The sequence below is a fragment of the Vidua chalybeata genome, chromosome Z (genome assembly GCF_026979565.1).
Source record: "Vidua chalybeata isolate OUT-0048 chromosome Z, bVidCha1 merged haplotype, whole genome shotgun sequence".
Lineage (NCBI taxonomy): Eukaryota > Metazoa > Chordata > Aves > Passeriformes > Viduidae > Vidua > Vidua chalybeata.
The window spans coordinates 62,728,350-62,753,660 of NC_071570.1; the positions used below are offsets into that span (position 1 = coordinate 62,728,350).

Below are 25,311 nucleotides of genomic sequence, written 5' to 3' on the forward strand. Positions count from 1 at the left end.
AGAGGGAAACAGAAGATTGGACTACGGCTATTAAGAAATTATTCATCCCAGATGACAGTGGGAAACTGTTCTCATCTCACTCAGATTTTAAAGAATAATTTTTATTATACTGAGAATTTATTTTTAGAAAAATGTGAAAATTAGGGAGACCAAGGAATTAGCAAATACAAAAATTCTAACAATTTCATACTCATTGCTCTTTGACAGAATAAAATTAATTTTTACCCATGGGGAATATATCAATTCAAAGATAATCTGAGAGAAAAAAATGATGGGGAAGTATAAGACTTCTGACTAGACTCTCCTTCATTCCAGGGGATCCAGAAAGTTTAAGGAAGCATAATGTGGAAAAATTGTATGGCGATTTCATTCTTTGGCTTATTATTATGGGGTTTTCCCATCAGTGCAGGTGAAAAATTCAGTGCAGATTGATTAACTACATTGCAGCACTACAGCATGACTGAATCTTTGCTCCAGATGATTTCTATAGTAGGGAAAAGTACTGGAAAATCATTAAGAAAATAGCCAGTCATTTATATGTAGAAAATCCCTGTATCATTTTTTTTCTGTCAAAACTTCCCTGCACATTTTCTGTGTAAAAAAAATTATAATATTAAAACTCTTTACATTAATCACTGCAATCAAAACTGTGTTTCCATTTAAATGAATATGTTTTATTAGAATGACCAAAGGGTGAAAACAGTGCCAGTGTTTACTTTTGTTTCCTAAATTAAATAGTATTGCTTAGAAAACAAACAAATACTTTTGTTTAAAATAAAGGAAATCAATAATGAAAACATGAAAAGAGTTGTGTTTTTCAAGTAAAATGGAAAGGCAAAAATTTAAGAATGTTTGTAAATGTGCCTTGTTTAGCAGTTTTACGTGTTGGATGTGACTTTCACAGTCTGTTGGCTGTTGCAGGAAAAACATCACATCTGTGACTTGGATGTTGATTAATGAGTCTTTCAATTCTCTGCTACCATCTGAAGAAGGGCTGTGGCATTTCTAAGCTTCACTGGTTTACTTGCCTTCAGCTGTAGTCCTACCAAGGTATCCTCCATAAAGAAAACCACACCTGGTTAAGGCTAATGAAAACCTTAATATGTCATTTTCTAGACAAGTCAAAAAGCATGTAAAACTAGACAAAAGATGTATTCAAGCAACATGAATGCAGTTTTGTCATAACCTGTCAATCTAAAGACTAACATGAAAAAGCTTTCTTCAATGACATTTTACAGTGTCAACTATCGGAATGACAATTCTTAATTCCCTCTTTGGTATATGAGGCAGGAGGCACAATGGCTTCCCACTCTTCACAAAGACTAAATTTTATTGTTAGACCCTAGAAGAAGCTCAGGGGGAAGAAAAATCCCAATCAGAAAGTTTTTCTGGGTCAAATCATCAGTCAGCATCAGAAACGCCCAAATCACAGTGTATAGGCAGATTTTAAACTTACTACTCACTTCACAAAACCTATTAGGAGTTAATGTAAAACTGACCAACTTTGCTCTATCTGCATTGTGATTGTAAAACTTCCGAGGTCAGTTTGACATTAACAACTGGACTTAGGGAAGAAGCAATAAGATCTCTAGGACTTGTCATCCTTTCTTAAGCAGTGCCAGTCTGGCAGGACAGAGGAAGTACATTCAGGAAAGCCATTAGAGAAGTCAATAACTTTGGGAAAGCCATAGCTCTAAGAGATAACAGTTACAGCTGCAGAGGTCTGGGATCTGTAGCCACCAGTCCTCAATACTTACTTTGTTGTTGCACCAGTGAATATTTCATGGTCAGGAGAAAGCATACAATCTTCTCCATCTCCTTCAGAAAAAAAAATAATGGGACTACCACTTCCTAAAATGAATGCAAGGTGATTCAAATTAGATAACCATTAAGGTCTCACTAAAGCTGAGTCACCTCCCCTTTGTTGCCACAAAGAAACTGAGCATAGCAAGAGCTACCACAGATCAGCTACTATGTGGTAGCTTTGTATCTTAAATTTAGTCAAAAGAACTAGTTTCTACTCCTTGCTACAGACTGATTTTGCAGTGTAGAAGAAACCTTAAAAGTGACTTGTGTGACCAGATTTTCCATATATTTAACTTTGGTATTAATACTTCCCCCTCTACCTTACAGAGGACTTGCATGTCTCAGCTCATTACAGCTTACAAAGAAATTGAGATCCCTGTACAGAAATTGAATTACTCTACATTACTAAAACTATTGATGAAAAATTCCATATGTAAAAGTGTGGAGTTGTGTTTTTAGGTTCCACTGTATGTATGTTCAAAATGGTTTATCCCTCTGTACCGCCCTTGTGCCTTTTTGGTTCATCCCAGGTTTTCCCATCTGCACCTGTGTGTCCATCAATCCCAAAAACCCTGACTCATGCCCATGACCCCTCCCAGGTGACTTGTCCATCCTTCCCCTTTGTCTGGAGGCTTCTGCCGGGGTCGCTGGGTGACTGGACAATGGCCTGGGGTCCCTCCCTGCTAAGTGGATACCCCGGGTGTCCTTCCCTCGGAGGGCCACGCCCATGTCTTCTCCCATTGCCTGATCGGGTTTCCGCCCACCCTATATCAGGGCCTGCTCGAGGCCCAGAGCTCACTCTCTTCTGGGACCTCTTTGAGTGCTGTTGGGCTCTGGGGCTCTCCTCAGAGTCACAATAAATCTTGGACCTATCCCCAGAAGAGTGTCGCCTCCTTCCTTGCCGGTGGGATCAGCAGTGTCCTCGGACCCACGAAGGCACTCTCTAAAGCCCAGCTGGGTTCAGCAGGGAGTGCCTCTTGCTACCTTATCGCCCCAAAAAGAGCTAGCCGGGGCTAGCAAGGGATCTGCTCTTGCGAAGTTGGGACGAGACGTGGCAGTTTGGCACCCAATGTTGGGCCAGAAATTCTCTGACCCCATGGACAGAGGAATCCTGAGGTCCTTGGGGACCCTGGACTTAATCTTACTGGCTGTCAAACTACCTCCAGTGGGAGCAGGCTCCATTTTAGGAGCAGCGCTCCCGGGGGAAAGCCCTGGCAATTCCTAAAGGCACCGTAGGAATCGGAACTTCCATCGGCATTCCACAGCCCGAGGTTTTTTTTTTTTCCTCTTCTGCCTTTCCCTGTTCGGCTTATGGGGTAAGTTGTTCTGAGGGGTTTTTTTCTTCTGTCTCTTTTGGGTGGGTTTCCTCTTCCCTAAGGGTAGGGAAAGGTTTCCCTTTTGGTGGGTTTTCCCGTGGGGGAAAGATTCCCAAAACTCCCTTTCCCGGGGTGCTGGGGAGTTTGAGGGGCAGTTTGTTTAAACCGGCAGCAACAGACTTTGATTATTTTTTTTCTTAGTTTTCTTGGCGGGTGGTTTTTCTGCGGTACACTTTAACATCTTTCATCATGGATGCTAAGCTGACAGTGCCGCAGAGGACGCTTTATAACCTAGTTCTGGGAATCCTTGTTGGGGAAAATAAAAAGTATAAAAAAAGGGATGTTAAAAGGTTTCCTCAGTGGCTGTTGCAGTGCTTCCCAGATATTTCGGCTTCCAAATTGTTTCAAACCCCTTTTTGGGATCAGGTCGGCAGGGAAATTTTGAAACAGGGAGACCCCTCCCTCTCAAAATTTACCTATTTGGCCCTCCAAATTCGTGATATTGTGAAAAATAACTATGAAGCACTGCCACAGCCATCGCTAGATAGATCAATCCCCAACTCTGAGCCCAGTTCTACAAATCCTACTCCTCTTTCCTCTCCCTCTACCCCAAAACCTGGAATTCTTAGACGAGCATCCCGGCTAAGCCCGCAGGATTCTTCTGGCTCCTTTAAAAATTCCCAGGACCCCTGTCAGAACAGTGCAGGCCACACTGCACTGAATCCTTCCCCTATCCCTATTTCCCCACTCTGTTCAGCCCCATCCGATGTTAGTTTTAATTTTCCTGACCCTGTTTCTCCGAAAAATTTCTTCCCCTTGGAGACACAAAATGGTGGCCGCCATGTGGTGGCTCTGGCCAAGTGCTGTCCTCACCATGTGCCACAAGATGGCGGCAGCCACGTGGCTTCTCCCAACATGTGGGCTCCTTCTTCCTACAATCCTTTTCACGTTTCTTCCCAAAACCCCTTCCAGTCTCCAAACCCTCCCCCCAGTCCCTCCTCCCCTAATGAATCATGCATGTCCTCACCCTTTGACTCCACCCCTTGGGGGAGTTTGTCACCAGCCACTCCCCCCGGTCCTGACTCAGCTCCCTCCACCCCCTCCCCCAGTCCCCGCAACCTCTCTCCTTCGGTCCGTGCTCTGGGGGGGGGGGGGGAGTGGGGTAGGGGAGGAGCCCACGGTCTGGGCTCCAGGGGGGAGGGGAGGGGGAGCTGCGACCCACCTTATTCCCTGCCTACCTTCACTGCTGCTCCAGTTACCTACACCCCGTGGTGGGGGGGTAGGTCCCTTGCAGGGTGGTCCCCCATCCCCCAACATGTTATAAAGGATTTATGTAAAGCGCAAAAGGAATTTGGCCGGGAGAGTGAATACTTCCACAATCTTTTGAAAGCAACTCTGTCTTCAGCAGAGTATGAGCCAGCAGATATGCGAACTCTTTTTTCATGTTTAATAACTCAGGCAGAGTTTTTGGTGTGGGAGTCCGCATGGATAACGGACATCAGGGACAGGTTGCCTGACCTTTTGGCTAATCAGGATACCTCACATGATTCAGATGGGGAATGATATCTGTAAACCACTTGTCTGGCGCAGGGGACTGGGATTTGGGTCAAAAGCAGGCAGAAAAGATACTGTGGGAGGCTTTGCTCCAAAGTGCAAATGCAGTGGAGAAAGCATTTTTTTAAACTAAAACCCAGTGGTCCAATTATTAACTATTTGTCTATTAAGCAGGAACCTTTAGAGTCTTTTGTGAGCTTTGTAGATTGGCTGCATCGGGCAGTAGATTCACAAGTGCTGGACGAGGGGCTCCAGTGAGGATTTATTACCGAGAAAATGTGAATGAAGCCTGCCAAAATGCCATCCTCAGCCTCCCCCTCGATCCGGACCCCACCCTACAAAACATGCTGGACGTTTGCGTGTGGAAGGTCTCCATCCCTGCAAAGGACTCTAGAGAGTTTCGAGCGGCACCTAAGAGGGTTTCCATCGTCGAAGCCGCTGCACCGCTGACACTGAAACCTGCCTCACCACACTGCTCTCCAGGACTGCCCCTAAAGGGACTGAGACAAGGAACACTGTGTCATCTGTGCCATCAGAAGGGACATTGGGCACAACACTGCCCAATGAAGGACGAATTTTTACAATTTAGAAATCAACAACAGGGGCGAGGGATTTCCCACCAGCAGGGAAATCCAAAAAACTAGATGGCCAGCACACTCCCCCCCTGCGTGCAGACACAAATGAGGTGGGACAAGTACCATCACTGGAGGGGGAGGGCAGAGACTTGCAGCACCCACCTGAGGACACAGACAATTATTCACCAGACATGACTTTACCAAATGAGACTAATAACCCGGGGGATGATGTGCGTTTTATTTCCAGGTTTTGGTTGGGTCGGGACCCCGACCATCCAAAACCCATTCTTAACACCTGTTCCAATTTTCCCCCTTTTAGGCTGGCATTAACTGAGCCTCCACACCTCAAAGACACAGATTAGTAGTTCATCACAGTTGACACCGAGAACCCTGGAACCTGGCGAAATATTCGCAGTAGGTACATCATTCTTGGGGACACTAAACACATGCCAGTCGACATAACCATTGCTCCTTGTTTAACCACCACAGACCCAAAACATTTGGTAGTGTGGCTGCACTGCACTCACCCCGCAGTGTTCATTCCCAAAGGGCAAATCATTGGACAGGCTATCCCTGTGACTGGTCCTCCAGTACATCCAGAACATCCATGGAAGCTGTCACCAAAGAAGATTCACAAGATATGTCAAGCCCAGCTACTGGGAAAAGATTGCCCAAAAATTGACTGTTATTTGTAGAAAGGGGGTGAGTGCAAACCCATGAATGGACTCCTAGACACGGGGGCAGATGTGACAGTCATTCCTTCACGGAATTGGCCGTCTCATTGGGAGTTGCAGGATGTGGATGGCCGCATTCAAGGTGTAGGGGGTGTGCAATTGGCTAGGCAATCAAAGAACATTGTGAAATTCGAGGGGCCAAAATGGGCAATCGGCACACTTACGTCCATTTGTTTTAGATTATACGGAACCCCTGTGGGGGAGAGACCTGATGGCCCAGCGGGGAGTCATAACTGACATCCCGACCCCCCAGGTTTTTCAGGCAGCGGTCGCTGAGGGGCGTCCTACGCAGAAATTAAATTGGCTAACTGATACTCCAATCTGGGTAGAGCAGTGGCCGCTCAACAAACAAAAATTAAAAGCGCTCTAGAAGCTTGTGGCAGAACAATTAGTCAAAGGGAACATCCAGGAAACAACATCTCCCTGGAAATCCCCCGTCTTTGTCCTCAAAAAAACCTGGCAAGAATGAGTGGCGGCTCCTCCACGACCTCCGAGAAATTAACAAAGAAATTGAAGATATGGGTCCTCTCCAGCCAGGGATGCTGTCCCCTACAATGTTACCCCAAGATTGGAATCTGGCAGTTATTGATATAAAAAATTGTTTTTTCCAAATTCCTCTGCACCCTGAAGACACGCCACGTTTTACATTCTTGGTTCCCTCCATCAGTTGAGAAGCCCCAATGAAGAGATACCATTGGAAAGTCCTTCCTCAGGGCATGAAAAACAGCCCGACTATCTGCCAGTAGTATGTCTCCTCATTGCTGGCCCTGGCCCGTGCAGCCAGCAATGGCGTGATTATCCACGACTATATGGATGATATATTAGTTTGTGCCCCCAATGACGATCTACTTACACACGTGCTTGACATGACAACTAATGCATTGGTTGTTGCAGGGTTCCAGCTTCGTGAGGACAAAGTTCAGAGGATGCCACCTTGGAAGTACCTGGGACTGGAAATTAGCAAGTGGACCATTGTTCCGCAAAAATTGGCAATTAAAAGTAGCATTGAGACTTTAGCGGATGTCCAGCAGCTGTGTGGCTCTTTAAACTGGGTAAGGCCCTGGCTGGGTATTACAAACAAAGACCTGGCCCCCCTCTTCAATTTATTGAAAGGGGGAGAGGAGCCTAGTTCTTCTAGGGTTCTTACCCCAGAGGCTAGGACTGCGTTGGAGAAAGTCCAGGAGACAATGTCTGCCTGGCAGGCTCATAGCTATGATCCAAACCTGCCCTTTAAATTTATAGTGCTGGGCAGACTGCCACACCTCCATGGAGTCATCTTTCAGTGGAAAGACACTCGCAGGGAAAAGAAGGACCGGGAACGGAAGGATCCCCTCCTGATTATAGAGTGGGTCTTCCTAAGTCATCAAAGGTCCAAAAGAATGACACGGCCACAGGAGCTGGTAGCAGAATTGATCCATAAGGCCAGAGCCAGGATCAGGGAGCTGGCTGGATGTGACTTCGAGTGCATTCACATTCCTTTGAAATTAGAATCGGGCCAATCTACCAAGACCATGTTGGAACATTTATTACAAGAAAATCAGGCTCTGCAATTCGCTCTAGATAGCTACACCAGTCAACTTTCTGTTTTGAGACCGGCCCACAAAATTTTTAATCTGGGTGTCCAATTCACAATGTCAACCAAAATTATTCAAAGCAAAAAACCCTTAAAGGCTCTGACCGTTTTTACTGTCGCATCCGGAGGGTCCCACAAGTCTGTAGTGACTTAGAAGAATCCTCAGACTCAGCAGTGGGAGTCAGACGTTGCTGAGGTGGAAGGCTTGCCTCAGCTGAGTTGGCTGCAGTCGTTAGAGCTTTTGAGAGGTTCTCTGAACCTTTTAATCTGGTCACTGATTTGGCCTATGTAGCAGGTGTAGTGTCCAGAGCTCAAGATGCGGTTTTGCAGGAGGTTTCCAACATTGCCTTGCACAACTTGCTCTCAAAGTTAATAAAATTAGTCTCCCACAGAGAGCAACCTTTCTATGTAATGCACATCAGGTCACATACTGACCTGTCGGGGTTTCTGGCATAGGGTAATCGGCATACTGATTCCCTTGCAGCCACCCTTGTGCAGATGGCTCCACTCCCAGACAAATTCCAACAGGCAAAAATCAGTCACCAGCTCTACCATCAGAATGCACCCGGCCTGGTGAGACGATTCCAGCTCACCCGTGACTAGGCCCGGGCCATTGTAGCCACATGTCCTTCCTGTAAGTCGCTCCCAATACCAGCAGTGAGCGCAGGGGCCAACCCTAGAGGGCTGAGAAGCTGCGAGGTGTGGCAAATGGATGTAACACTCCTCTGGCAGATTTAAGTTCGTTCATGTTTCTGTGGATACTTTCTCCAGAGCTGTCTTTGCTTTTGCCCACGCAGGGGAGAGAGCTGCTGATGCCGAGAAACACCTGGTATCAGCTTTCTCGACGCTGGGCGTCCCTAAAGGGATCAAAACAGACAATGCCCCAGCGTATACCTCCAAGGAACTTGAGAGCTTCCTGCAACAATGGGGAATAGAACATAGGACCGGTATCCCCTATTCCCCATCAGGTCAAGCTGTGGTGGAGTGGACCCACCAGAGCTTAAAAAGAGTTCTCAAACAACAGCAACCAGTGATGAAGGTGGAGTCCCCCCAGGTCCAGCTTGCTAGGGCACTTTTCACAATCAACTTCCTGAACTGTTCCTTTGAAAATCGAAACCCACCAATCATCCAGCATTTTCACACCTACCCGGAAGCCAAATTCAAGGAGAAACCTCCTGTAAGGATAAAAACCCAGAAACGTGGCAGCAGGAGGGACCCTATGACTTAGTAACCTGGGGTTGTGGGTATGCTTGCGTATCTACACCCTCAGGCCTGAGATGGGTCCCCTTGAAATTCGTGCGACCACACATCCCCAAATCACAGCCAATCATTGTCAGTCCTCAGGTGGAGAATGCAGCCCTGAGAAGGCGGCGGAAACCATCCCTTTCAGATTCATCCTCTCTCTCCAGCTCCCTCAGCTCTCTGTTTCCTTTTGATTTAGACCTCCCCTACCTAAATAATTATTTGCATATCAGTTACTTTGCAGGTTTATGTTGTTTAAATTTAAGTTCAAGGGCTGAGGACATCCTTGTCACAATACAAAAGATGCAGAACCTGATCAGCAACCTAAAGAAGGAGTCATTGGACTGGCTGGGGTCTCTTTTCCAAGGATGGAGACTCTTGGGTTGGATCAAAATCACTAATTCAAACTGCACTGTTATTCATACTAGTTCTTGCTGCGCTTATCACTGGTTTTAGTATTTTAAAGGGACTTATTCGAAAGCTCTGAACTCTGCCATCTCAGTTAATCGAGTCCATCTCTCCATCAGTGAAGATGAACATCCTGCTTCAGAAGAAGAGCCTCTGAATCAAGATCCCTGTCTCAAGGATCAGATGGACTCAGAAACCCCATTTAATCAATTTCCTTCTTTTCTTTTTAAAACAAAAAAGAGGGAGATGTGGAGTTATGTTTTTAGGTTCCACTGTATGTATGTTCAAAATGGTTTATCCCTCTGTACCGCCCTTGTGCCTTTTTGGTTCATCCCAGGTTTTCCCATCTGCACCTGTGTGTCCATCAATCCCAAAAACCCTGACTCATGCCCATGACCCCTCCCAGGTGACTTGTCCATCCTTCCCCTTTGTCTGGAGGCTTCTGCTGGGGTCGCTGGGTGACTGGACAATGGCCTGGGGTCCCTCCCTGCTAAGTGGATACCCCGGGTGTCCTTCCCTCGGAGGGCCATGCCCATGTCTTCTCCCATTGCCTGATCGGGTTTCCGCCCACCCTGTATCAGGGCCTGCTCGAGGCCCAGAGCTCACTCTCTTCTGGGACCTCTTTGAGTGCTGTTGGGCTCTGGGGCTCTCCTCAGAGTCACAATAAATCTTGGACCTACCCCCAGAAGAGTGTCGCCTCCTTCCTTGCCGGTGGGATCAGCAGTGTCCTCGGACCCACGAAGGCACTCTCTAAAGCCCAGCTGGGTTCAGCAGGGAGTACCTCTCGCTGCCTTATCGCCCCAAAAAGAGCTAGCCGGGGCTAGCAAGGGATCTGCTCTTGCGAAGTGGGGACGAGACGCGGCATAAAAGCAGCAAAATGAAGAAACAATGCCTTGATAGACAAGACAGACTTTTAGCTTGTCAGCTTGTGTCTTGCAGCCTCTTCCCTTGCAGGTATAGCAAGAAAGTCTATAGAAAAGACGAGAAGCTAAGCCACTCTGTACAATCAGGGAAGTCAATACTTTGAATGCATTAATTCACATTTATACATTAAGCAATTACACATTACACTTATATTACACCTACAATCACTATATAACTATGTGTCTATTAAGAATGAAAACTTAGATCAATAAGGGTCTGAAAGAAGAAAAAGAAAAGAATATACAAGAAAAATGAACATGAGTATCCCCACTTTAGAATCCCTAGTGAGAAAAGGATTTGAGACAAAGTTGAAAGGAGGGCAAATTATTTACAGATGAAAGGAAATATCTGTTTTTAAGAAAAGCCACCTAAGTCACAGGATAGCAATCATGAGGGTAATTATATAGTGATAAAAATGCCAAAGTACCACACTTCCAAGTAATGATTTATAGCACACAAAAATACCTAGTTGTGAAGAAAAGATATATACCTTTGAAGGAATCAATGAATCCTAACAATAAATACACAAATGCATTATTAACAAAATACATTGAATATACCTAGCAGTATTCCCATCAAAGCCATCCTGGTTCTGGGCAGGACAGAATTAATTTTTGCACTAGCCAGGAAAGGCATGGCTGAGACCTGGAGGTTACTCTATACCACCTCATGTAGTTTTCTGAGGATGGGGAAAGGGTTCTCTTTTGGGTCAGTGGGGTGGAGGGAGCAGTTGCCTATTATCTCTATTATTGTCAGGGAAAGGTTTCCATGTGAATTGCTTGCCTCTCTTGTACCCTCTGTTGTTAGTATTGTTGCTGTTACTACTTGTTTTCTTCATTCAGTGCTGTTTCAAACCCATGATGTTTATGTTTTGTGCCTCCAACTCTCCTCTCCATAGCATCATGGGGGAGGGGAGAGAAGGGGAAAAGGAGTAAGTAGTGGTTCAGTGGTTTGGAGAGTCTCAGCAGGAGCACTAAATTGTGGAATACCATTCATAAACCAAGACAAAAGCATATCAAAGGATATAAAAATGCAGACAAATGTGATCTAATTCAAATGGGGAACCAAGATAGTGTGAGACAGTATTAGAAGAAAGAGTTTTGGATTACAGGTCTCTGCCCTAGCCAACACACTGTGCTTACTACACTTTTGAATACAAAAAGATGTATCAGCAATACTTTCTTCTTTTCCATTCATTTTATTTTTACTTTTTCAGAAGCCAGGTTTGAGCAATGAAAAAGCATCCAATTATCATGAAACCTTATTTAAGCAATTTTATAGTTGTTAATTAAAAGAGAGCCAGTAAGTGCATGCTTTCATATCGCAAGGCTAGCAAAGGCCTCATCATAAAGGACTCTCAAGTATTAAAAAGTAGCTTGTATTACATGAGGTTAAATGGGATATGGCAATCCTTATGTTTTTAGCACCTTCTGTTGGAGATTGTCATCAGAGAATATTTTTTTTCATATGATTCAGCAATATATCTGCAGAAAAAAGAGACTGATAACAATCAGAAAAGTGTATTGCATATAGGGAGCCTCATCTTTAACCTCATTTACTTGTGAAATTCATGCTGTAACTGTATACATGATAGGAGCTTGAGTGGCAGTCAAACAGTGTGTACTACTGTTTCCTTTTTCTTATTGATGTATGTTCTGCCACCAATGCTTTAAAAGTGCCAGGCAGGGAACTAAATCTACTTCTGACATATTTTTTCAAGTCACAGTATGGTTTGATTAGCTATGGCAGAAGAGGATAAGCAGAAAAAAGATAGTCCTTATGGTGACAGATGTTACATATACTTTGTTATTGACCAACTCATTTATGGAACAGGATCCTTGCTTACCCAGAAAGGTCAAAGTGAGATTTTCCACAAAATCCAATTGGCTTTTTTTGGTACATCCAGCACTAGGGTCTAAGCCTGACTTCGTGATTAACCAAGAGATGTACAATAATGGATTAATACCTTTCACCTGCTTCTTTTGATACAAGAGCAATGAGATACTTTTGCTATAAGAGCAATGAGGCCTTTCATAGCCTTCCATGCATTTTAGAAAGCCTGTTATCATATGCATTATAAGGGCATCATTTATAGTAACACCAAACAGGTGATGATTACTGCAGTATTAATGGCATCCTAGCTCTTCACCAGTCATCATTAATAGTTGACTTTTAACTGTAGCAACAGTATGAATTCCCAATATCCAGCAAATTTGGATACCAATCGTCTGGGAGCATCTGCAGTTTAGAAGACAGATAAACATACCTAGAAGTTCACTAGATGTAAGACTGCTGTCCTCTGCCATGCAGATAAGCTCTCTGTCTTGGCATCATGTCAGTAACTGCTCTTCCATAATTTGTTTATTCCACAAAGAAAATTGTTAAGAGAACTTCATACCTTTTAATACTGTGGAGGTTTTTTTCACTCATTTCTCAGATTTAGGCTTTTGTAAAGTTTTATAAAAAATCTTTGACAGACAACAAAACACATACAGTTTGTTGGCATTCTTTTCAGTTTCAAAACCACATAATAAATTTTTCCACGCATTGATAAACTAGATTTTAAAACTGCATTTTCTGGATATCTAGATAATCAACAACACAATGAATATAAACATTTTCTATAAATAGTTCACCATATGGCTATCATTCTTAACAGATGGTGTCTGTGTATTCACTAGAATATACAAGAGCTATGCAAATTTTACCCTGCAATCATTCAAAATTTTAAACAAGATTTTCTTACTTCAGTTTTATTAAGCTTAATCAAAGTCAAAACACACAATTTTATCCCCTTGCTCTAATATGGGAAAAAATGCCACAACTATATAAACAAATGAATTTGCAAAAGGCAGTACAGTTGAAATTTTTTAAATAAAAAGATACTAGGTAAAAGGTTTTCTCAATCCTAGGACAGCACTCTGCTGCTAATGATAGTTTTTGCCCACCCAAAAAGCAGAACCACTTGTAAACAGGCCAGTAGTTTATCAGCAAGAACACAGTTTTTATGAAAAAAATCTGTAGTCCAAGGGATCTGAGAGTTTATATCTATTTTGCAGCAAATGTTCTAATATGCATTATAAGAGTATCATTTTTACTAACACCAAGCAGGTGATGATTACTGCAATATTAATGGCACCCTAGCTCTTCACCAACCGTCATTAATAGTTGACTTGTAGCTGTAGCAACAAAGCCTACAGATTTTATCCAGTTTTAGTAAAAAACAAACTTACTCATTTTTAATGGTTTCCTGAAAGCCAATATATGAACATTTCCATGTTTTCAACTTTCAGAAGCTGCTGGTCAGTTCAGAATTTCTATCAAAACAACACATGACCAAAGTTGACTAGACCAAAGTTGACTAGATACTTGGTTATACTGTTCCAACTTAAAACTATTTAAGCTCACATCAGTGTATAAACATTTTCTGGAAAGTTCTTGAGCTACATTGGCTTATCTGTTGGAAATAAAATTCTAATTTTCAGTTTAGACATTTTTATAGCATTTCTTATCCACTTGAACAAATACTAGTTTTAATTTCTATAGTTTTTCAAACTTGTTACTATTTCTCACCTGACACACTTATGGTAAAAATAACACATTCCCATTCCCCTCTCAGTTATTAAGTTAACCTTTCTGTTCTGAAGGTCCTGACTGTTGTTGGCTGTCGGAACCCAAGGTGTCCCTCAGACACTCTTGGATGTTCCGGGTCTAGGGCAGAAGCCTCTGAGACCCTGGCAGGCGGCCAGGAACCCCTGTGGTTTTGAGTTTGACCCATGGAACAATTTACCAACTTTGCAGGAAGAACAAGAAATCACAAAAGTTTAGATATTATAATAGAAGTAGTCACAAAGTAAAAGGTAGGATTTTTGAGTGCTGTACAGGGGGGTTTTAGGCCTTGTATAGAGGGGTCTGAGTTTTGTACATGGGGGTCAGAGGTTCTAAGATGGAGGGATTTGGGCGTGCCCTGTCCTCCTTCTTTCTCCTTCCTATTCCCCATGTTCTTGGTGATGTTGGCACTCACAGATTGGTTTAGAGTAGAAAGCCACTGTTCAATATAGGTAATAGGCATTGGGGAAAAACTATAAACATTTAATACGTAATGTGTGATATAAAAGATGGCACCAGCCCCTTGAGAGACGGAGATGAAGACAGAGGGAGATGGAGAGAGACGCAAAGGGAGAAGGAGTCAGGGAGAATATCAAGAAGTCTGTGTGCCTTGAGATAACATGCAATAAACTGCCTTGAGACCAGATGACTGAAGACTACTGGGTCTTTCTTTGAAGGCACGGGTTGGAGGAGAGACTTTACCACCACCCGGAGTCACCCCAGTCTGGGGAAGATTCCAGCAGTTGGCTTTGCCAGTCGTGAGTTCTTCTCTATCTGTTCCTATAGCTCCCAGTGTGCGCCTGTAGCAGGATCTACATCACTCCAGCTAAATCACTACTTGTCCCTGCACAGACACCAGTGCTTAGTGAAACCTCCTTAAGGGTAGAGGATGGAATCGCAGCCATTCCTCTTCAGAACTGCAAATAACTGCAATATTGGATAATGGCTTCACATGTTACAAAAATGTCTCTTTTTTTCTCCTCTTTATAGTGACAGGAATATCTTTATGTTATCGTAATGTATTCAGTGTACCTGAAAGTCCTGCTCAACTGTGCAAGGCAGATCACATCTTAAAGTCCAGCAAAATAATAGTATCTTCTAACTATGTACAAGTTGCCAACATATTCCTCTGAAAAATAATGGTCATAAATTTAACTTTTATATAAAGGAGAGTACATAAACAAGAAGGATAATGCATGGTACTGTGCTCTGGAATTGTGCCTCAGTGTTGACAACACACCAGCTTTTTGCCTACTCCTAAGTACTTCTTGCCGATTTTCAACACACTGATTTGGCCAGACAATAACAATTGTAACTTTATGAGCAGGACAGTAATTATAAGTCGAGATATGGGTAAGTAAATAACAATTGCTCTTCTTGCTTTAATACATGTATTAGAGGTAAGGAACACCCACTTGTTATTGGAGTAGCTAAGGAAGAACAAGTGAGTCCAAGACTTGAAAAGGCAGCATGTATCTCTGTAAATATGTAGGATATTTTTTAAAACTTATGTAAATCAAGTTCATAAGTTAGTTGAATGTTAATGGTCTTATTACTAAAAGATACTGTTTCAAGTATAATTGAGAAAAACATTTTAACTTCTATTCTTGCAGTTTGAACTATATATATAATATATATACATATTATTTATTTTTGAGTAAATTAAAATCAGATGGGTTGAGGTTTGTTAAATTGAATGGCCTTAGAGCTTGCTAAATTAATGTTTTCTCAAATGCTTTATATTGATTCAATGTTGCTTTAAACTTTTTCTAAAGTTCCCTGATTTTCTCAAGTTTACCAGTTAAGTTTTTGTTATTTTGACTCTTAAGGAGTATCTTGTTGGTATTCCTCCCTTGCATCTAACTCAGGGTACATACATAAATCTTTGTAAGCCCCTTTGAGGGACTCTGTGAGAGGATTCTGGATCCTTACAACCACCACATCTTTAATTTGAAAAATTTTCTGGACACTTTTATTTTGAGGATCATAGGAATGCATGGATTAGATTCCCATCATTGTGTGAAGCCAGCAATGAGTAGTAGACAACAATTAATTTCCTTTTTAACCAGTCTTAAAAGTATTTTACTTTCCCCTAACCACCAACTAATTAATTTGCCTAACACTTGCTGGCTCTGGGACAATGTTCTCATAACACCCTCTCACCTAACTCAGTCATTAACTAGGTTAGGGGAGCATTTCCCTTGTAAATGAGTCCCCTAAGCATTGCCACTTTTTTTTCCTCAAAAGAAAGACTATGCTTTTTTAACTTCATATGCAACTGACAAGTTTTTTTCTTGAAATATGAAAAGAAGGAAATAAATATCATTCCAACATCACTGTGAACTGATGAAAATATTTTTGCCTGCACAGACATGACGTTTCAGGGAAAGCTTTAGCACACCTCAAAGGAAGGAGTAATTAAATTATTATGGTGCTCCACTTTATAAAATGATGGTTCTGAAACAGCTCAAGTACTGCCCATGGTCCCATCTCCGGAAGGAAACAGTAGAAACAGAACAGGTCCACCATAAATCCATAAATGGGAGGTCAAAATAATCACACACTCATTCAGATTGAACATTAAGTCTTGAGGACAAGAAAGGCTGCAATTTATGCAGTTCTAGGAAGGATCATGAAGAATCACCTAAAGATAGGGCTCACCTGAGTATTACTGCAAAGCTTGCTTGTGTAGCCACAAGAACAGCTAGAATTGCCCTAGTAAGGTGGAAAATATGAGTAGACACACTTTAGCTATGATAAAAATAAAGTCAGATAAAGACAAGTTGTGCTGTTGATGCTGGCTGCTACGGCAGATACTGGATCAGCTATTCTACTTTTTATGATCACAGTGGATCTAAACAATGTGTTGGTTTGTAGAGTGGTTGAAATATTAGATCCATGCTCTAATCATTAATTACTTTCATAATGTCACTTCTGGATGGGAATTTCCTTACCATGTAGAAGGGCAATGAATGAAGACATTTTCAAATTAGGAAAGATGACAACAATTAGGGAATTAATTAAAATTTTAAAAATAGATGATACAACAAGAATGTGAAATACAGAGGACAGAGGAGGCATACACATGATTTCTTTTTAATGTCTATAAAGAGATCAAAAGAAAAATGAAATGCATTTTAAGGGAACATTGAATATGAAATGTGCACATGAAATGTTTCCTGTGCAAATCACAGCAGCCCTCTGCTCCCTTTGGCTCATATTGATGACAATAACATGAAGTGAAGTTCAAGAACCAATTTTAGTCTAAGAGTCTCTTATAAAAGGACAATCTACTTAATTTTAAATGAAGGACATGAGATATCAATCAGCAGGAGAACCATCAAAGAAAAAAAAATAGTACTGTATTTTCTCTGACATTTAACACACGAAGTCGGTGAAGTTTCACATTCTGTCTGGTAACAGGTAACAAAGGACATCAAGAAGAGAACTGAATACCAAATTTTTGCTGGCATGATTTTTTGTGCAATTAAACTTTTGGAAAAGAACAGTTTGGGTAGGGAAAGAAGTAATCTTATCTGAATTAAGATGGAAGACTCAAAACAGACTGTAGAAGTATTTTATATATGAAATGAAGGAAGAATTAAATGTTTAAGACTAACTGCTAGTGATAAATTGGGAAAATGAGACAAAAACCCAAAACCTTTATGACATGCAAACTCACACACTTTTGAAAATGTCACTCTAGTTTCTAAATAGAGGAACAGTCAGTTCAAAAGTTGACTGATGGGATCTTATTAGGTACCATCAGGAGGACTCAGAATTAAGAAGGGAATGTCTTAGTTTAGTGTGCAACATGTAAGTTTTCCAGCTTTCACAAGTGACAAATATTAACAGAAAACAAACAAAAAACAAACCAACCACACAACCCCCCAAAATAACTCCACCTAAATTTTTCTGAATTTAAGAAATTGCATTTTCTGAATTAAGCAGTTGCATTTTACAAGTGAAAAGGCAATAAAATATGAGAATAGTTTGATTAATTGAAAACTATTAAGGAAACACTTTCTATTTCTAGCTACACTTGTCATGCCTCCAACTGAACTTAAGATACTTTGCAACTTGAGTAAACATAGCCTAAATTCTATGCTGAAATCTCCCTGAGCAGTAAAGATTTGCAAAATTATTAATTTTTTTCCAAAGCATTATTTAAGTGCAATGCCAACATATATTCATATACTTCTGTCTCAGACAGAAAGAACAAATTATACACCTCAAAACCACAATTGAAAGACATCTGAGTATGGATCAAATACTACAAAAAAAATTTATTACATTTTAAAACTATGTATTTAAAAAGAAATGCAGAATTTGCTTTACAAATTTCACCACTAAAATCTTTGTGTATTTACTATTACAAAGTCAAAAATACAAAAGGAAAACGTGATGATTTGCCAAAATCCCATTACCTGTGTGTCAGCAGCACCCTGAAGGCTATCTGATTCAGTCCCAAGTAACCTGGCAGCAAGCTTGACCAATCCCATTTCCATTCAGTAATGGCTGACTGTTGATACATGGAAAGAAGCTAGTTAGTTATTAATCAGCATTAATATGATGAGTACATTAAAACTCCAGCTGCAATATACTAACCAAAGAGAGGGGTCTAGAATGAGGACTTAAAGAGATTATATCAGTCACATCCACAGAAGAAGTTTTTTATTCCAATAAAATGGCAATAAATTAATTAGGGACATAGCTACTATTTATACAAAGATAAATCAGTTTTTTGAACCATTATTCTTCCAACTGTTGATGGCATTCTGATCAACAGCTTTGTCTGAGAGCTTTACTCTTTGTCCAAAAAACAAAATAGTTGGCAACTTTTTATGCAACAGCAATTTGCATTTTCTGCTGTCAGCAAAAAGTTATGTAATGAAAAATTTGGTATAGCTGGAATTCAAGTAACCTGTATAATAATTAGAGTGATTTAATGCTGTATTATAAATAGCATTATATGTAGAAAAGCTGAACAAATATAACTCCATATTGCTTATTTAATAAGCAAAAGCAATCTACATCATCAGAGGGCAGACAAAAGACCATACACAACATTCTTATTAAAAAAAACCCAGTAAATCCTGTTGCATAATATTCCTTTTCACTGTCAGCAATGGTGAAGTAGTGACTATAATTTAATCTTCTTGGGAGAAAATAAGTACAAAGTTACTGTCGTAACACTGAAATAGCACTGAGTAGTAAAAAAAAAGTTTAAGCAAGTCAAAACAATGGAAATAAACCTAAATAACACTAAAGTATAACTTGGAGTGCATCTTTTTCTTCTTACAGACAGCACTTGGTTCCTCTGGGAGAGCAGAATCAGTGCAATCTCTCCTATTCCTTCCATATATATTTTATCACTCTCCTTCTCCTTACTTAATTTACTCCCTATCCTTCATCTTTGCCATACATGTTAAAGTAAAGTAGAAAAACAAAGGTGAAATATAGAGTATGAAGGGCAAATAAGAGTAACAAGAAAAAATAAAGTACTGAGAAAGCGGAAAGTGAATGAATAAGAAAATGTTCCTTGCCAGTGCTCTGGCATCTTCTACAGGCACTGGCAATAATTTTCATTGGAAACCAGACACTCAGCTATACTGATCACTGTTTAATAAATGGACAGTCCCACACACTAAATAAATGTGCAATTTAATGGTAAAGGGAACTAAACTATTTAATAACATCATTAAGTTTAGAAATAGAATCAGAGAAGAGAATTATAGAATGATTGAGGTTTGAAAGATCACATGTTCCAACCCCTTGCCATGGGCATGGCACACCTTTCACTAGACCAGGTTTCTCAGAGCTCTGCCCAGCCTAGCCTGGAATACTTTAAATAGATGGGGCAACCACAGCTTCTCTGGGCAACCTGTTCCAGTGCCTCGCCACCCTCACAGGAAATAATTTCTTTCTAATATCTAATCTAAAGCTACTCTCTGTCAGTTTGGATCTATTCTCTTTTGTCCTGTCACTACATGCTCATGTAAAATGTCCTTCTCCATCTTTCTTGTAAGCTTCCTTCAAGTACTGCAAGGCTGCAATTAGGTCACCCCAAAGCCATCTCTTTTCCAGACCAAACAATTTCAATTCTCTTGGCCTTTCTTCATAAGAGAAGTGCTCCATCCCTCTAGTGATTTTGGTGTTCCTTCTCTGGACTCCAACAGCTCCATGTCCTTCCTGTGCTGGGGACCCCAGAGCTGGATACACCACTGCAGGTGGAGTCTCACCAGAATAGAATAGAGGAACAGAATCAACTCCCTTGACCTGCTGGTCACGCTCCTTTTGATGCAGCCCATCACACCATTGGTTTTCTGGGCTGAATATGAGGAAGAACTTCCTGACTGCCTGGCTGACTGAGCACTGGAACAGACTCCCCAGAGAGACTGTTGAGTCTCCCTCACTGAAGATACTCATGAACCATCTGGACACAATTCTATGCCATGTGCTTTAGGATGATCCTGCTTGAGCAGGGAGGTTGGACCTGATGACCCACTATGGTCCCTTCCAATCTCACCCATTCTGTGGTTCTGTGATTCTTGATTGGAAGGTCTCTTTCAACTCAAGCTATTCTATGATTCTGTTGATTAAAAGATTCTATAAAGCATGTTTCTCTGGAGTGAGAAGCCTTGAGAAGCCTTCTGGAATCCTTTTCTAGGATATTAACACTTTTATGTGTTAATGACAATGACTAAGCAGTCATTAAACAAGTAAGAAAAACAAGTATATTTTACAGCAATATAACTGATGAAATAGACCAAAACAGTCAAAATTGGAGAGACTACACTGTGTATAAGCAAGTCTGCACTGAAAAAGGATGCATTTCTACACAAGTCTGTAAAGTGAATTTCGAGTCACTGTAATACCAAATCTTTTCAAATATTTGAATTGAATGCTGGAATCAATATGTTGATTACATGCTGGAATCAAAAATGTTGATGACATATTAAGAATATATGAGAAACAATGGCATAATATTTTTTAAGTATTAAAGTGGTATCAGAAACTATTTAGCATTTTGTGTAATGAATTGGTCATGGAATGCTCCAGCAGAGATTTAGGCAACTAGATCTCTTTTCTTTAACTGTTCCATTATCTAGAAACTAAATTCTATAAGAAAATTGTAATCCTTTACATATTATAAGCATGACTTAAAGAAAAACAGATAAATTAATGCCTTTGTGTGTGTGTGTGTGTTTTAACCTGCTTAGTCTCATTGTTCTGTAAAATCTCTGTATTTCTAAAGCATTCTTTACTTGACTGTTCAACATATCTGTGAAAGACCCATAAAGAAGATTCTAAAAGTGAACTTAGAATTCTGACATGATTTTTCAAAGGACTAAGACTAACCCTATGTACTATTGCACAGATGCAATAAATGTCATTGCTACTATGGGCTTTCCCTCAGTATACTGAACACAGAAAGCGTAAGTAAATGCAAATTGCTCTTACATGTAATAATTCCGATCAAATAAAAGGCCGGTAATGGCTTTTTGTAGTATTGTAGAGGGTACCCTCATTACACTCCCAAGAAATAATATTCCTTTCTGCTTCATTAAATGTGAACACACACAAATAATTTTCATATATTCCATTATTCCATTATTCATATATTCCATTATTCCATTCATATAGTCCATTTTCATATATTCAGTCTTTGTCATTATCATGTTCATAATAATACCAACAAGTAAAAATTATACTATAACCAAGGTTTCAGATTTTCACAAACCTGATTGAATACTTTTGCATAAGATTGTCTGTACACCTGGAAAGGGTTGAAGACAGGCTGCTCTTCTCTGCCCTTCAGTGTCAAAGGCAGACATTGACTCAAGGTAACACCATCTTCAGAAGAATTCTCACACGACAGCTGCTCTTTCAAATATTCCTTTAGGAAGAAAAAGCAACCACAGAATAGTACAGGCCACCTAGCTTTCTAAGTGAAATTTGCCTACATTTTAAGCATAAATTTGAAAGATAGAAGTTCCTTTTAATATAGTGGGGAATTAACAATCTCTTAAAAAATAGAAATGTTTTTAAGAACATCATTATTTTACAATGAATAAGAAATAACCTCGAAAAGAATGCACCCAACTTGAGCAAAACAGAACAACCTAAACTTTTGCTTTGAAATTGTTGTCAAATTATGTGTGTAAGTTCTCATTTAATATATATATATATGCTAGGATTATATAGAAGAGAACAACAAATGTTTTTCATATCTTTTGAATTAAACTTTTTGGAAAACAGTCAACAATTACTATATCACTATAAATCAATTCTTTGATTAACATGTTCTAACCATGTTTTTTAAACAGAGGAAATAAATATTCTCCCACTCTTCAAAGCTATTTTTAGCTGCTTAAACATTCAAGGACTAGAAGCAGTATGGTTTGCATTGCAGTTTTAGAAACTATACTGTAACAGATGCATTATTATTTTGGACACCATCTTTTCTGTTTTCACTTCTTCGACTACTATGTAAATAAATCATCATTGCAGGCCAATAAAGTGTTTTGATTAAACAGAATAATTTTATGAAGAACTAGATAATGAAACATTTACACATCCATTTGCTAGAATAACTACTGTGATTAAACAGTTTATTGTTATTAAAACGAAGTCCATTACATGGAGCAAGTACTCAAGATGAGTCATTAGGATGGGTGGATGTAAATGCTCCTCTTATTTGCAGTACTACTGAGATGGAATAACAGGCAAACTACCTGCCAAGGCATCCTGTGCCTCTCACTAGGTCTTTCTAAAGGAAGAATTTCATCATCTCTTTAAACTTACCCAACTATGGCCTGACCTGAAAGGGACAAATTCAGTTTCAGGCCACACAGACTGCAGCTGTTTCTCTCTTGAGTTGGCACTAGCATATGTTGTGAAATCAGCCAGAGGAAAAAAAAGGTTTCATCCAGATAAACAAGCCACATGATTTCTAGTACTAGTACAAAGGTGGGGGCTATGAGTGGAAAATCACAAGGACAGGAGAAAGAGAAGGACTGTCTGCTGGTTGCATTCAAATGTCATGTCTGACCAAGAGAATCACAAAACTGTCTTAGTGTAAGGAAAAAAAACCCAACCAACCAAATGAAGAAAAACAAATTGACCTTTTTTCTCCTTAAAACAATGTCACAAAGCACCTGTGAAAACATACCCTCTTTTAGCTATTTTTATTCACTTTTTCAAAAATATCTGGATTTTTATTTCCCCATTCACTCATTTACTACTTTATGCCCTAACAAAGATTTCAGAGCCATGGTGAAGAAGGTTATTTAAAAGCTATTTCTGTACATCTACCAAATTTTCATAAATGTACTGCCTTCCATGTACACATTTTTACAAAATCTGTAGACTAAAGCAACCTAGCCCTTTGGATGTAACAGACAGAGCAGAAACAGACTGTGTTACTTTTTCAGATGCAGTACTGGAAATAGCTGTCCATGTGTTGCCAGATGAAGAACTATTTGCTCAGCTGGTGGGAAAACACAATGCTTATTTTGCAAAACCAGTAGTTCTACAGAATGGCACAATATGTATTCGGTAGGATCATGTTAAACATTAAAAAATAATGAACCAGCTTGGGTATGCCATCTCAGCTCCCTTTTCAGAAAGCAACACTAGTTCACTGAACAGGTAACTTTGGGATCTGGGACCACCAGAGACCACCAGAGGGACCCCTGGGAAAGATGAATGCATGTGCAAAGCTGGGTGGGGGGTGGGGGGGGGGAAGACATATTATGGGTCTCCAGGAACTGATGATTATATGTATGGTTCGTTTGGGGAAAATCAATGAATATGTATGTAAAATACAGTATATAAGGCAGGAGCTTTTCTGTACCTGACATGCACAATTCTGGTGGAGATATCCCTGCAGCATCTGGCACTGTAATAAAGAATGCCTGCTTCTTAATGCTACAGTAGTGTAAGGAAGGAGATTTTGACCAATTTCAGTAACACCTGCTTGCCAGGGTTGGAAAAATTCAAGTGGTATACAGCTGACCTCAGTAAAGGTATTTTTCTGTCTTTAATAGAATACTGTGTATTTGGTTTTCATGAAGAGATTATTCAACAGTGGTGAATATATTACCTTAAGATGTCCTTTGGTATAGTAAATATTGTAGGCTCTGAAAGGGTTGTGTTTCAAAATGTGAAAATATGAAATCACATCAGTAAACATGTGAACTATACCCTCAGTACACTGACTGGGCATCAAACCAAGTATACAGAATATTATTGAGCCTGACAGCTCAGAAGAGTCTTTGGTTGTCATTACTAAAAAATTTTTTAAAAAATTATTATTATTTTTGGCAAACACATGAAGGGCTGTAAACTGTTTTAAGTACTGTAGTAACTGTTAAAATCTCTATTGTCAAATGCAGCTTCCAATAATCTATATCCCTTTTCACCTCATTTTCTAAGGAATATTACTAAGAACAACAATTTTCTGTCTCATAATTTTGTTTTTACACATGATTACTAAGCAGTGCAGCATAAAGATCTCTAAACTTATTTTAAGAATACAATCCTTTGACATTCCAAGGAGTCTAAACAAAAGAATGGACCTTTGAATAGACAATCAAATCTATTTCTTGGTAAGCAGGCACATAAAACATAATTTAGATTTTGAAAAAAAATATTTAAAAGTGCATAATCATAATACCATGCTAAGCATTAAAATGTTTTATAGTGGTTTAAAAGGCAATTGAAAGTAATACAGTTAAAACCTTCTGTAACAGGATTTCTCTTCTTCTTCTTTTCTTAGACAATATAGTTTTTTCCACTGAGGAATGTTTTATTTTTAAAAGGGTCTTATTAGCTGCAGAAATTCAAGAAGAGACACCTGGGATGTGGAAAGTCAGGCTGAAGTACCTTTTCCCCCTACTTCTCAGCCTCATACCTCCTATTGGAGCTGTTCCACTTTGTATAAATAACCAAATACTCACAGGAGTCAGATCTTAGATCAGGGTCTCCAAAACCCAGCATGTGCATTTTATTCCTTCAGCTACAGTATGATTCTATTTTTGACCCTAAAAGTTACAGAATGCATTTTTACTGCTATTTCTACATGGTAAAACTCCAACAGGGGAAAAATAAGGAATTCCATGCTGATAAATAATGGTATGGAGGTTTGGGGAATTAGCTCAGATATGGGAGATGCAGATTCAATTCCCTGGTATAAACTAGGGAGTATAAAGATTTGAGCTTGCATATGCTGTCCCCTAGGTAACTGTCCTAAGTACTGGACTACATGCTATTTTCGGTGGTCTTTTCCACACTCCTTTATACAAGAGTAATCTTGAATGTGCTCCAGGTGAAGTTTTGTTTATTACAGTAATAATTTTCACTTCACTTCCTAAACCAGTTAATTGTTCAGGAAACTGAAACTTGAAAAGATTCTGTGTATATGGAATAATTCATGTCTATAAAATAATATATATATCTTATATATATTATGCTGGTGATAAACATTCTTATAAAAGATTACATCACACTTATAAAGGATTGCATCACACTGCCGAAACCACCTGGACAAGAGGAAGGAGAATCTC

At 40.1% G+C, this 25,311-nt stretch overlaps 1 protein-coding gene across 5 annotated transcripts in view; it reads right to left on the reverse strand.

The window, feature by feature from the left end:
- Nucleotides 1–25,311, reverse strand: part of KIAA0825 (KIAA0825 ortholog) — a 245,160-nt gene that overhangs the window by 102,718 nt on the left and 117,131 nt on the right. For 4 of the 5 annotated variants that reach the window (XM_053932881.1, XM_053932885.1, XM_053932884.1 and 1 more), the window contains 2 exons: nucleotides 21,486–21,641; nucleotides 18,169–18,263 (listed from right to left, as the gene is read on the reverse strand). In XM_053932881.1, the coding sequence (XP_053788856.1) occupies nucleotides 18,169–18,263; nucleotides 21,486–21,641 (251 nt within the window). Of the gene's footprint in view, nucleotides 1–14,819; nucleotides 14,871–18,168; nucleotides 18,264–21,485; nucleotides 21,642–25,311 lie in introns of those variants that run through there. The other variant, XM_053932883.1, reaches the window with a different exon arrangement.